Below are 13,732 nucleotides of genomic sequence, written 5' to 3'. Positions count from 1 at the left end.
TGGTCAGTGATGGGTGGTTGGTGGTCAGTGATGGGTGGTTGGTGGTCGGTGATGGGTGGTTGGTGATGGGTGTGGGAATGAAGTGGCAGAGATGCAGCACTTCCGGGTCTGTAGAGGGGAATTTACATATTTCAGTTTTCTCTGTCAGGAAAAGATCCTCCTAACCTGTGTGTGTTCTCTTCTCTTCTCCTCCTCCTCTTTCTTCTCTTCTCTTCTCCTCCTCCTCTCTCTTCTCCTTCTCCTCCTCTCTCCTCTTCTTTTCTTCTTCTTCTCTCCTCTTCCCTGACCAGCTGGTCCACGATAAGGAGGTGGCAGCGGAGGACGAGCAGGTTTTTCTAATGAAGCAACAGGTACGTCCGGTCACTCTACTCACCACACAAGTAAAGGTGATGTCATAACTGTTTTTTTTTCTTCTTTTTTTTTGGGGGGGTTAGATGAGTTCAAGATGAATCAGGATAATGGGAATTAATGTGAATTTGTTAAAACCTAATTAACCCCTCCCCCTCCAAAGGATTTACCCCCCTTCCTGACCAGGCCATTTTTTTACGGCGTTATGTTACTTTAACTGACAATTGCGCGGTCATGCAACGCTGCACCCAAAGGAAATTTGTCCTTTTTCTCCCACAAATAGGGCTTTCTTTCGGTGGTATTTGATCCCCTGTGTGGTTTTTATTTTTTGTGCTCCAAACATAAAAAGACCGACAATTTAAAAAAAAAACAAAAAACAATATTTTGGACTTTTTGCTATTAAACATATCCAGTAAAAAATGTTAAAAAATCAGATTTCGTCATAAATTTCGGCCAAAATGTATTCTGCTCCGTGTCTTTGCTAAAAAAAAATCCTGATATGTGGAAATGAATTGGTTTACGTGAAAGTTATCGCGTCTACAAGGGGGGGGGAACTAACTGCCACTGACATCCCCAGTGACACCAATACAGGGATCAGTGCTAATACAAAGCCCTGACACTGTACTAATGGCACTGGGCAGGGAGGGGTTAACATCTGGGGCCATCAAAGGGTTAACTGTGTGCTGTGTTGCTCGGGAGACATGCTGTGCAGAGATACAAAGCAGCATGTCCTCGCTGACAGGGGAGAGACCCGTGTTGTGTACATGCAGACCTCTCCCCTGTCACTGTTCCTAGGTGATTGATGGCTGCTGGTGGGGAATCTCTGGTCGGGACCCGATGATCGACATCTGTAGCCGCCAACCCCGGAAGTGCGTATATTTGGGATTTAGCGCAGCCCTGCCGCCTGTAGCTGTGGTTTTGCTGTGGGGCGGCAGGAAAGCGGTTAATAAACCTCAAACTGAAAAGAAGATTCCCTGTGTGACGACAACAAAGGACTCGTGTGTGGGCTGCTGAACCGTCTTGTATGAATGGTGTGCAGACTGCACTGCCTGCCTCTGTATAGAACGTGTGAATGCCAATCATCTCCTTCATCTCCCGTGTCTGAGGGACGCAGAGCTGAGTATAGTGTGTGGGGGGCGGTAATGCTTTTGTACATGACTTTGTAGGGATTATTTTCTTTCATGCTTGGATTTCCCAGCATGCTGGAAGAGCTCTTCTGGTGAATGGCCGTTGTTTCTCCCCCAACCTCTCTGATCTGAGTCTCCTCCTGCTTGTAGCGGACATTGGTGGAACGTTGGTCCAAGTCTTCTCCTAATTCTCTTCTTTCTTCTTTGACAGTCTTACCTGGCGAAGCAGCCGGCCACCCCAACCAGAGCCTCGGTGAGTATTCTAGGGAAACCCGACCACTTACCTCAATGCTGCTCAGCCGTACCTGTAAGTACCCCTGTGTGTCCTCAGATCGGTCCCTGACGGTCCGGGGGGCCCCTCGCTGTGCATATCAGTCCTTCAGTTGATGTTCTATCCCAGCAGCTTCCCCGATGATCTCTCGCCGTCTCCTGTCAGTCTTCGATGAAGTAAAACTACCGACATCGATCGATCCTCAGGAACTGTATTATGACCGGTTCTCTTTGCGTTGAGTTCTTGTTCCTCAAAGTGAAGCTGATAAGAGATTTTTCTTATACGTGACCAGACCATAGTGCGGGAAACCCATGATCTGTGCACATTTCCCGCACTGCATACAGAACACACGGCAGATGTGATCTGTGCACATTTCCCGCACTGCATACAGAACACACGGCAGATGTGATCTGCGCACATTTCCCGCACTGCATACAGAACACACGGCAGATGTGATCTGTGCACATTTCCCGCACTGCATACAGAACACATGGCAGATGTGATCTGTGCACATTTCCCGCACTGCATACAGAACACACGGCAGATGTGATCTGCGCACATTTCCCGCACTGCATACAGAACACACGGCAGATGTGATCTGCGCACATTTCCCGCACTGCATACAGAACACACGGCAGATGTGATCTGTGCACATTTCCCGCACTGCATACAGAACACATGGCAGATGTGATCTGTGCACATTTCCCGCACTGCATACAGAACACACGGCAGATGTGATCTGCGCACATTTCCCGCACTGCATACAGAACACACGGCAGATGTGATCTGTGCACATTTCCCGCACTGCATACAGAACACAGGGCAGATGTGATCTGTGCACATTTCCCGCACTGCATACAGAACACACGGCAGATGTGATCTGTGCACATTTCCCGCACTGCATACAGAACACACGGCAGATGTGATCTGTGCACATTTCCCGCACTGCATACAGAACACATGGCAGATGTGATCTACGGCGGGTGTCAGCGTTCACAAGTCACCAATGTGCGTTTTCCTGCCCTGGATTGCATTGGACAGATGTATCATGTGATCTGCTTGCAGTGAGCTTCCAATAGTACTGCATGCACTACTCATGGCGCAGTACGATGTAGTGATTGGACTCGGATCGCGGTGCGATGTAGTGATTGGACTCGGATCGCGGTGCGATGTAATGATTGGACTCGGATCGCACTGCGATGTAATGATTGGACTCGGATCGCGGTGCGATGTAATGATTGGACTCGGATCGCGGTGCGATGTAATGATTGGACTCGGATCGCGGTGCGATGTAATGATTGGACTCGGATCGCGGTGCGATGTAATGATTGGACTCGGATCGCGGTGCGATGTAATGATTGGACTCGGATCGCGGTGCGATGTAATGATTGGACTCGGATCGCGGTGCGATGTAATGATTGGACTCGGATCGCGGTGCGATGTAATGATTGGACTCGGATCGCGGTGCGATGTAATGATTGGACTCGGATCGCGGTGCGATGTAATGATTGGACTCGGATCGCACTGCGATGTAATGATTGGACTCGGATCGCGGTGCGATGTAATGATTGGACTCGGATCGCGGTGCGATGTAATGATTGGACTCGGATCGCGGTGCGATGTAATGATTGGACTCGGATCGCGGTGCGATGTAATGATTGGACTCGGATCGCGGTGCGATGTAATGATTGGACTCGGATCGCGGTGCGATGTAATGATTGGACTCGGATCGCGGTGCGATGTAATGATTGGACTCGGATCGCGGTGCGATGTAATGATTGGACTCGGATCGCACTGCGATGTAATGATTGGACTCGGATCGCGGTGCGATGTAATGATTGGACTCGGATCGCGGTGCGATGTAATGGTTGGACTCGGATCGCACTGCGATGAAATGATTGGACTCGGATCGCACTGCGATGAAATGATTGGACTCGGATCGCACTGCGATGAAATGATTGGACTCGGATCGCACTGCGATGAAATGATTGGACTCGGATCGCACTGCGATGAAATGATTGGACTCGGATCGCACTGCGATGTAATGATTGGACTCGGATCGCACTGCGATGAAATGATTGGACTCGGATCGCGGTGCGATGTAATGATTGGACTCGGATCGCGGTGCGATGAAATGATTGGACTCGGATCGCACTGCGATGTAATGATTGGACTCGGATCGCGGTGCGATGTAATGATTGGACTCGGATCGCGGTGCGATGTAATGATTGGACTCGGATCGCGGTGCGATGTAATGATTGGACTCGGATCGCGGTGCGATGTAATGATTGGACTCGGATCGGGGTGCGATGTAATGATTGGACTCGGATCGCACTGCGATGTAATGATTGGACTCGGATCGCGGTGCGATGTAATGATTGGACTCGGATCGCGGTGCGATGTAATGATTGGACTCGGATCGCGGTGCGATGTAATGATTGGACTCGGATCGCGGTGCGATGTAATGATTGGACTCGGATCGCGGTGCGATGTAATGATTGGACTCGGATCGCGGTGCGATGTAATGATTGGACTCGGATCGCACTGCGATGAAATGATTGGACTCGGATCGCACTGCGATGAAATGATTGGACTCGGATCGCACTGCGATGAAATGATTGGACTCGGATCGCACTGCACTGAATGGCGTGTGAATGGCACAGGAATGCGCAGTATGTTCCCGAGTGATTCCTAGTGTGGACTGTCCTTAACCTTCCCGGCGGTATTCCCGAGTGTAGTTCGGGGTAAAGTTTCAGCACCACAATTGAGAACGACAAGGACTTGCGGAGCCATGCACGGCTGCGTTTTTTACAAATTTTGCCAGGGAGCGGGTTGGAGCGGGGGCGGACCTTTCACTACATGTTACTCCATGAACATGGGTGTCACATGTAACGTGTTATGAACTTCAGAAAAGAACCTGTTATGTGGGACGCAGTGGGGAAAGGTTAGTCTCACGTCACTTTCATTGCCATCTTTGTTCCTGTTGGGGAGATTTTTTCCTTGCTGTCAGGACAGGAAGTGATGGAAATCCCTCTAAAGGGGACGCAGACAGGAAACGTTCAGCATATGGGAAATCGATGAACTTTTTTGCGTTCTTGCTTTCTTTTTTCTTGTTCCTCCTTCCTGTTCTGCCAATTATTTGTCTGCAGGAAGGATTTCATTGCAGTTCTTATAATGTTACAAAATGTGAGATTTTAAAGCCTTTTTGTTGGGATAAATTGATTGTGTGTAGCTGTTTGTGATCATCTCTGGCCCCGGGCTAGTGGTCCCATGCTGTACCAAGGAGTACCCCCCCCTCTGCTTCAGACAGTGAAGTGCTTCAGATCCTGGTGGTGTGATGTGTTCATGGCGGTGAGCCAGCGCAGCCCCGATACATGAATGTCTGAGAGCGTGGCGGTATGACAGTCACAAGCCGTGGGCTGAGACACGGACGCCCGTCCTCACAATCCGGCCTTGTTCAGCTTTTACTGAACACATCTTTTTGTTCAATCCGTGTTTACAGCTCACTGTGTCTCTATTGAGGGGATCCTGAGCTGCCCCGGGCAGGACCAGCGGGATGAAGTCAGGGAAATGTCTGCAGCCATTCTTGTTTGTACACATAAGGGATCGCTCCTAGAACAACATCATGAAAAGGGGGTGTTCTGTTCATACACAACACGGGTGGTACAAACGCCATGCGGGGCCATCATGTGAATGTCAGGCCAAAAGCTTTTCTTTGTTTTTGGTATAGTGGTGAAGGAAGAGATCTGTCCGATTTTTATTGCTGTCTGTGAGAATAGAGGGAAATCCTCCAATGGGGACACTTATTGTGGTGACAATTGTCTCAGCGAGGATTTCCCTCACTTCAGCGAGGATTTCCCTCACTTCAGCGAGGATTTCCCTCACTTCAGCGAGGATTTCCCACACTTCAGCGAGGATTTCCCTCACTTCAGCGAGGATTTCCCTCACTTCAGCGAGGATTTCCCTCACTTCAGCGAGGATTTCCCTCACTTCAGCGAGGATTTCCCTCACTTCAGCGAGGATTTCCCTCACTTCAGCGAGGATTTCCCTCACTTCAGCGAGGATTTCCCTCACTTCATGTTTTTTTCAGAGCAGAATGTACAGGGAGATCTCCCAGACGGGGACACAGATGGGAAAAAAACGAATCATGGCAGAGGGTATAACCCTCCTCTACTTGTCCCAAAGTGACAAAAAGAACAAAGTTTTTTGGCCCACATTTCATTGGAGGAATTTGGTTTATTTCCTGTGTTGTACTTCGATACTTTGACATTTCACATCAGAAAAGAACAATAAAAAATGTGTTTGTTTTTCAGGAATCACCAGCCAGAGCTCCCACAGGTTCTCCCCGGACTCCGGGCCGCTCTGGTTCCACCACCGTGCCCAGCTCTTCACCCATGGCAGCCGTCAAGAAACCAGACCCCAATATTAAGAGTAAGAGCCCCCCCTTCTCCCTCCCCTTTACAGAATAATCCAGAGAATTCTGGCATGGGCAGAAAATACACATTTATAGTGAATGCGGGGTCCGGGGAGAGCGGATATAGTGAATGCGGGGTCCGGGGAGAGCGGATATAGTGAATGCGGGGTCCGGGGAGAGCGGATACAGTGAATGCGGGGTCCGGGGAGAGCGGATATAGTGAATGCGGGGTCCGGGGAGAGCGGATATAGTGAATGCGGGGTCCGGGGAGAGCGGATATAGTGAATGCGGGGTCCGGGGAGAGCGGATACAGTGAATGCGGGGTCCGGGAGAGCGGATACAGTGAATGCGGGGTCCGGGGAGAGCGGATATAGTGAATGCGGGTCCGGGAGAGCGGATATAGGGAATGCGGGGTCCGGGGAGAGCGGATACAGGGAATGCGGGGTCCGGGGAGAGCGGATATAGCGAATGCGGGGTCCGGGGAGAGCGGATATAGCGAATGCGGGGTCCGGGGAGAGCGGGCATAGGGAATGCGGGGTCCGGGGAGAGCGGGCATAGGGAACGCGGGGTCCGGGGAGGGCGGGCATAGGGAACGCGGGGTCCGGGGAGGGCGGGCATAGGGAACGCGGGGTCCGGGGAGGGCGGGCATAGGGAACGCGGGGCCCGGGGAGGGCGGGCATAGGGAACGCGGGGCCCGGGAGGGCGGGCATACGGAACGCGGGGTCGGGGAGGGCGGGCATACGGAACGCGGGGTCGGGGGAGTATCACCGAATTGATTGTCGGAGTTCTGCTGATTACCACTTCCTGCCTCAGGATGGTGGTGTCTCTGCATTACGGGGGAGGGGTAGATTTCGGATAGGACGGCATGGAACGCCCCGCACATGTGGACAGACTCGCCCTCATACCGTAGGATATAATACCGTTTCCTGTTCCAGATGCAGCAGCCAGTGAAGGTGTCCTGGCCAGCTTCTTCAATAGCCTGCTGAGTAAGAAGACGGGGTCACCGGGGAGCCCAGGGGGGCCGGGACCTGCACAGAATGCTGCCAAGAAGCCAGGTATGGAGGGGATTCTGGGAACATAAGCAGCCATTTCTTCTCTTTCTGACAGCTTGTGGCCTCCATTGTATATCAGATCCCCGTCTGCTGCACGTCTCATTCACCTCCACGTGTACTGACCGGCGGATCTCTGCCACGTGCCGCGGATCTTCCCTCCGAACAGAACGCACAACCCGAATATTACACACAAAGCAAAGTGCCGAGGGTTGGGGTGTTCTGACACCAAAGGACGTGTTCAGATCCTCACTGTATAGTAAATGTTTGCCTTCCCCATGCAAGGTTCAGTGTAATGTCGACCTTCATAGACAAACGCACTCCATTCCATCCATCAGCACCGAGCAGAACAACGCAGGAACAAAGGGAAATATAATGTAGATTATAGACAAACGCACTCCATTCCATCCATCAGCACCGAGCAGAACAGCGCAGGAAGGAAGGGAAGTATAATGTAGATTATAGACAAACGCACTCCATTCCATCCATCAGCACCGAGCAGAACAACGCAGGAAGGAAGGGAAGTATAATGTAGATTATAGACAAACGCACTCCATTCCATCCATCAGCACGGAGCAGAACAACGCAGGAAGGAAGGGAAGTATAATGTTGATGGGTCATTATATCAGCCATTATAGATATGTAAATCATCTGTGTATCACATCGCAGTCCGTGTATCACATCGCAGTCCGTGTATCACATCGCAGTCCGTGTAATCCTGCAGAAAACCAGACAAGTTCCCCGAATGAAATCACAATTGGTGGAAAACTGAAAAGTCTTTATAAATTGTGGAAGAGACGTCTGCGATCCGAGTATGAGATCACCAAATATCCGAGGACCCCACACTCCGAGGATCCGGAGCTCAGACAGGAAATACTCTCAGGACCCTCCTAGATAGTGGTCATGACCAGCGTGCGATCTGCGTCCTTCAGTGAGCTCCTCCCAGGCATCGAGGGGTAACGGGTCTAAATAAAATTCATCCTGCGCCCGGTGTGGAGGAAATGTGGGCGGAGCCTCGCTGCCCTCTATGGCGCACCAGCCTAGTGCAATATCCCGCACAATTCATTTCTTACAAATGTATTAGTTTTACAATAATCAGTATAAACGCATCGCTGCCGGTTAGTCCAACATGGACATAAGTTACAACAAAAGAAATATATATTAAGAAAAAGAGGGGGAGGGGGAGGGATGATCCCACACAATTCATTTACAAAACATAAAATGTACTCGCCAGCTTGTGTATAAGGCAGCCCCTCTTCAGGGATCGCCTTTGAAACGCATCAGCCATTTTAGAGCTCGGTGAGGACCCCCTAAATTCTGAATTGTGGCGATTCGAGGACCACTTGGGTTGCAGCCGAGTAACTAGATGAGCACATTTTATTCACATGCTTGCTGGTGCATTTGATGCAGATTTTAAATAAGTCGTGTGGGACAATGCACTAGCTTGGTGCGCCTGGCTTTTGATTGTTTTTTATCAAGGAGTTAAAATTCCAGGTTCACAATGACGTGTGGCATGTCCCAAAAGAAATGAGGCTGGCGGTAGTGTAAAAAAAAAAGGGGGCGCAGATGATCCCACACAATATATGTAAAATCAACAATAGCCAAGGTCTATCATTAAACGACTACAAATGACTCCCATGGTGAATGTTCCAGTGTGCAGAGATCCCTTGGAATCCAGCTGTACAGATCCTTTGGCCGGTAAGCGTGATGATGTCAGGCGCACAGGCTCAAACCCCCCCCCCCCCCCACACACACACACACACACACACACACGTTTCGTCAATGTGACGTTCTCAAGGAGATTCACAGCGCTGTTCAATAACTATATAGGAGAAGGGGTGGAGCTAAGTCACTTATCATTATATACATCCTATTATACATTGTATCATTATATACATCCCATTATACATTGTATCATTATATACATTCCATTATACATTGTATCGTTATATACATCCCATTATACATTGTATCGTTATATACATCCCATTATACATTGTATCGTTCTATACATCCCATTATACATTGTATCGTTCTATACATCCCATTATACATTGTATCGTTATATACATCCCATTATACATTGTATCGTTATATACATCCCATTATACATTGTATCATTATATACATTCTGTTATACATTGTATTGTTATATACATCTCATTATACATTGTATCGTTATATACATCCCGTTATACATTGTATCGTTATATACATCCCATTATACATTGTATCGTTATATACATCCCATTTACATTGTATCGTTATATACATCCCATTATACATTGTATCGTTCTATACATCCCATTATACATTGTATCGTTATATACATCCCATTATACATTGTATCGTTATATACATCCCATTATACATTGTATCGTTATATACATCCCATTATACATTGTATCATTATATACATTCTGTTATACATTGTATTGTTATATACATCCCATTATACATTGTATCGTTATATACATCCCGTTATACATTGTATCGTTATATACATCCCATTATACATTGTATCATTATATACATTCTGTTATACATTGTATTGTTATATACATCTCATTATACATTGTATCGTTCTATACATCCCATTATACATTGTATCGTTATATACATCCCATTATACATTGTATCGTTATATACATTCCATTATACATTGTATCGTTCTATACATCCCATTATACATTGTATTGTTATTTACATCCCATTATACATTGTATCGTTATATACATCCCATTATACATTGTATCGTTATATACATCCCATTATACATTGTATCGTTCTATACATCCCATTTACATTGTATCGTTCTATACATCCCATTATACATTGTATCGTTCTATACATCCCATTATACATTGTATCGTTATATACATCCCATTATACATTGTATCGTTATATACATTCCATTATACATTGTATCGTTATATACATTCCATTATACATTGTATCGTTATATACATCCCATTATACATTGTATCGTTCTATACATCCCATTATACATTGTATCGTTCTATACATCCCATTATACATTGTATCGTTATATACATCCCGTTATACATTGTATCGTTCTATACATCCCGTTATACATTGTATCGTTCTATACATCCCGTTATACATTGTATCGTTCTATACATCCCATTATACATTGTATCGTTCTATACATCCCATTATACATTGTATCGTTATATACATCCCATTATACATTGTATCGTTATATACATTCCATTATACATTGTATCTCTCTAACTCCTGGAATAGAGAAAAAAAATTTTTGTAAAAAAAAAAAAAAGATATTTAAAAATAAATGAAAGGATACGTAGAGCAAGGTTTGATCTAGTTCAGCGCCAGGGTTAGTGTTTGGGTCAGGGTCAAAGGTCAGGGTTTTTTTTTTTTCTTATTGGTGTCAGTGTGTTTTAGGTAAAAAAACAAAACAAACCAAATTGCTCCGTATTGTTTCTGGCCGCACTCCGGGTACAAACAACAAGTAACACACACATGGTATCGCTGCTGCGATCGTCAGGAGCTGGAGAATGTATTTCGGGCCGTTCTGTGGTGGTCGGTTATGGTAACAACAAACACACAGCTACATTTAATATTATTATTTTCTTTTACTGTTTTCTGCCCGTTTACCTTTGATAATAAAATCCAGAGAGATCCCCATATGAAGCCCAATCTGTCCTGAACATAACGCGGTACAATCCGCCCGGATGTATGAAGGAGTTGTGACGATACGGACGGTTTTACTAACACGGGTCAAAGTTGTAAACTTGTGCTTAGGCATTTGGATGTGTTGTACCCTCTGGCATGACTGTGCGTCTCTTCCACAGGACAGAAGCCTGTACTGACCAACGTCCAGGAGGAACTGGACAGAATGAGCCGCCAGCCCGATGCCGTGTTAGCGAATTCCGCCCCCACGGAGAACGAAGCCTGACCCGCTTGTCAAGCAAACACTTCCATTGTGTAAATGACCAAATAATAACCATGTATAACGGACTGAAGGCTGCTCTGACACCGCGGATCCTGTAGGTTTCCTCGCAGGAAGAGGCGGGCCTAGCTTGTCTCCAGTGTTACACGCCCCTTATGGGAAGCTTGCCTTGATTTTATTCCACCTGATTAACCCCTCCAGTACAGAAAGTGGCTAGCATCTTCCAGGTCCCTGCACCCACCAATGCTTCAATCGGGGTGCTGTGAATGGAAAGAGTGGGGGGGCTCAGTTGGGAGTTAGCGATGGCACGTCTCTTGGTTGCCGCCAAGTAACAGCTGCTGTCTCTAACGTGCGCCATGTTGCTTCTAGAAGGAGATTTGTACGTTTGGACCTGAGCTGGACTAAGCATGTGCTCCAGTCTGTGGGAGGCAAAGGCTGGGCTGTAGGCTACGGACAGGAATCCCCTCCCCCACCTACATCTGCTGTGGGACGCGGCTGCCCACGGGCGTATGTCTGGCTTTCTGGGAATCCTTCACTTTACCCCTAGTAAGGGAATTCTGGGTAGGACACTTTAGGTCGGCAGTTGGAGAATTAAAGACGGGGGTAGGGTGGGGGGGGTAATATAGGGTGGAAGCATTAGCATGTTTGTCAGTTCCAAGTGCCTAGAGCGGTTCAGGATGTGCCACTAGGAGGTGCTTGGAGATGTATGCGCAGTACTAACGGTCCTTTTTATATACATCGATTATTTGCAATGCCCAGCAGCAGTCACCTGTTCATCCATTTTCCCAGCATGCATTCCTGCATTACAAATCCCAAACCTGGTGTGTGGATGCTCTGCGGAGCTCGGCATGGAAGGGGTTTGCTGCCAGCCCTCCTGATTTGTATTCTTCTTCTTGCTATGAACTTTTATGTAACGTTCTCCTGAGAGTAAGGCTGGGGCCCCGCGCTGCGATGTGTGGCCCATCACACCCCAGAGAAGCTCCCGCTTTATAGGCGGATCATCACAAGTACAATGGGAGGATTGCAGACCACTTCAGCACCTTGTCCAGCCTTACACCCCCTATAATCCGTGTTCCTGTGTATAGTCCTGATCATGCCACACGAGAACCGCCCGCTGTGGGTACATGTGACCGTTATGTGCTGATCGGCACCACTTCATTTTTAGTTGTTTTTTCTAAATGTATGTTTTTGTAATACTTGCCAACAGTTCTAGCACTGGGGGCTGTGACTTCTGTCTCCTCAGGGGCGGAGCTTCTTTATAAATGGGTGTTCTTGGCTGGGTTCTTTGTGGGCGGAGTTTGTGAGCTTTCTGTTCGGACTGTTGGCAAGTAGGCAGTCTTTCTTTCTTTCTTTCATTGTCAAGGCACTTTCCCAGTCGTAGCTGCAAACGCTGTAAAGTGAGTTGTGGTTGGATTACACTGCCGGGAGGGAACGCACTGCCGGGAGGGAACGCACTGCCGGGAGGGAACCTCCGGCCCCGCTGGTGGCTTTCTTATTTTAATTTATTTATTTCTAAAAGGTTTAAATTGGATGATTATTTTTCCCTGCGCAGTGCAGTCCAGCCTCTCCTTATAGATATATTCCTCTGTCTACCACTAGAATCCACAACTTGTTTTATTGTTTCTGTGTAACCAAAACACTATGTACTGCGTTACAGGTATGTACTTCCGTGGGGGAGGGGCGCGCGCTCCGCTCCAGGTCCCGGATTGATGGGAGCTTTCTGTTTAGTGTCCGAACGCAACGGTTCTGAGTCGCTATTTGTCAGTATGACGCATGTGGACCGCCATCATGTCATTGTCTGCACTGCTGGAGGCGGTCCTTCTCATCCCAATCCACTGATTGGTCTATTCACTCACTAGGGACACCTCTCACTATTACTTATAGCAACCAATCAGGTTTTTGCCTTCAGCTTCCCTGTGCCCAATGGGAGAATAGAAACTGGTTGCCATTGGCTACAAAATTCATACTTCTTTTGGGAAATTGAAAAATCGGGTCTAAGTGTGCTGACCCCTCCCCCAGTCACGTGACTGGTTCTGAAGGTTTGGATAGGTGAGCGTTGGGTTAGGTGATGAAAAAGCTGCGTCAGCTGAACGCAGGAAGATGGCGGAATGAGGCGATATTGCCGCCAGATCTCTTCTCAGGAGGCTCAGTGCTCAGTAAGGACGTCCTCGGAACATGCGCACTGCTGCGTCTTGTGACTTCTAGGCTGTATTCCGGGTGCATGCGCACTGCTGCGTCTTGTGACTTCTAGGCTGTATTCCGGGTGCATGCGCACTGCTGCGTCTTGTGACTTCTAGGCTGTATTCCGGGTGCATGCGCAGTCTGAGCTACTGGAAGGAGCTCCTTAAAGTGCACCTTCATGCAGTAAAATAACCTTCTTCTGGCTCCTCCCCCCTCCAATAATTGGCGCGGATTACTTTTATTTTGCGTTCAGACCTCTTCTAGGCGAGAATGGCGTTACGGCCCTCGCTGCCTCCTGGGATGTACTCAGAACATTCTAGGAGGCAGATTTACTGACGGCACCACAGGATTCTGCAGATGCACCGATGGGAGGCGGGGCTTCAGGAGTCATGTGGTGCATATGTACAT

The 13,732-nt window shown here is 47.9% G+C and overlaps 1 protein-coding gene across 1 annotated transcript; it reads left to right on the top strand.

The window, feature by feature from the left end:
- Positions 1–290: 290 nt before the first annotated feature.
- On the top strand, positions 291–12,992 carry LOC149433032 (cytoplasmic dynein 1 light intermediate chain 2-like). Its single transcript, XM_089664736.1, has 5 exons — positions 291–350; positions 1,687–1,728; positions 6,060–6,177; positions 7,096–7,215; positions 11,046–12,992. Exons 1-5 carry the CDS (start codon positions 339–341, stop codon positions 11,147–11,149), a joined length of 396 nt encoding a protein of 131 aa, XP_089520862.1. The 5' UTR covers positions 291–338; the 3' UTR covers positions 11,150–12,992.
- Positions 12,993–13,732: the final 740 nt, after the last annotated feature.

The sequence above is a fragment of the Staurois parvus genome, unplaced genomic scaffold (assembly GCF_062004578.1).
Source record: "Staurois parvus isolate SC_StPar_1 unplaced genomic scaffold, SC_StPar_1.0 ptg002015l, whole genome shotgun sequence".
In the NCBI taxonomy this organism is placed as follows: Eukaryota; Metazoa; Chordata; class Amphibia; order Anura; family Ranidae; genus Staurois; species Staurois parvus.
Note: the sequence above shows the minus strand (reverse complement) of the source record. Positions and strands in the feature narration are given on the sequence as shown.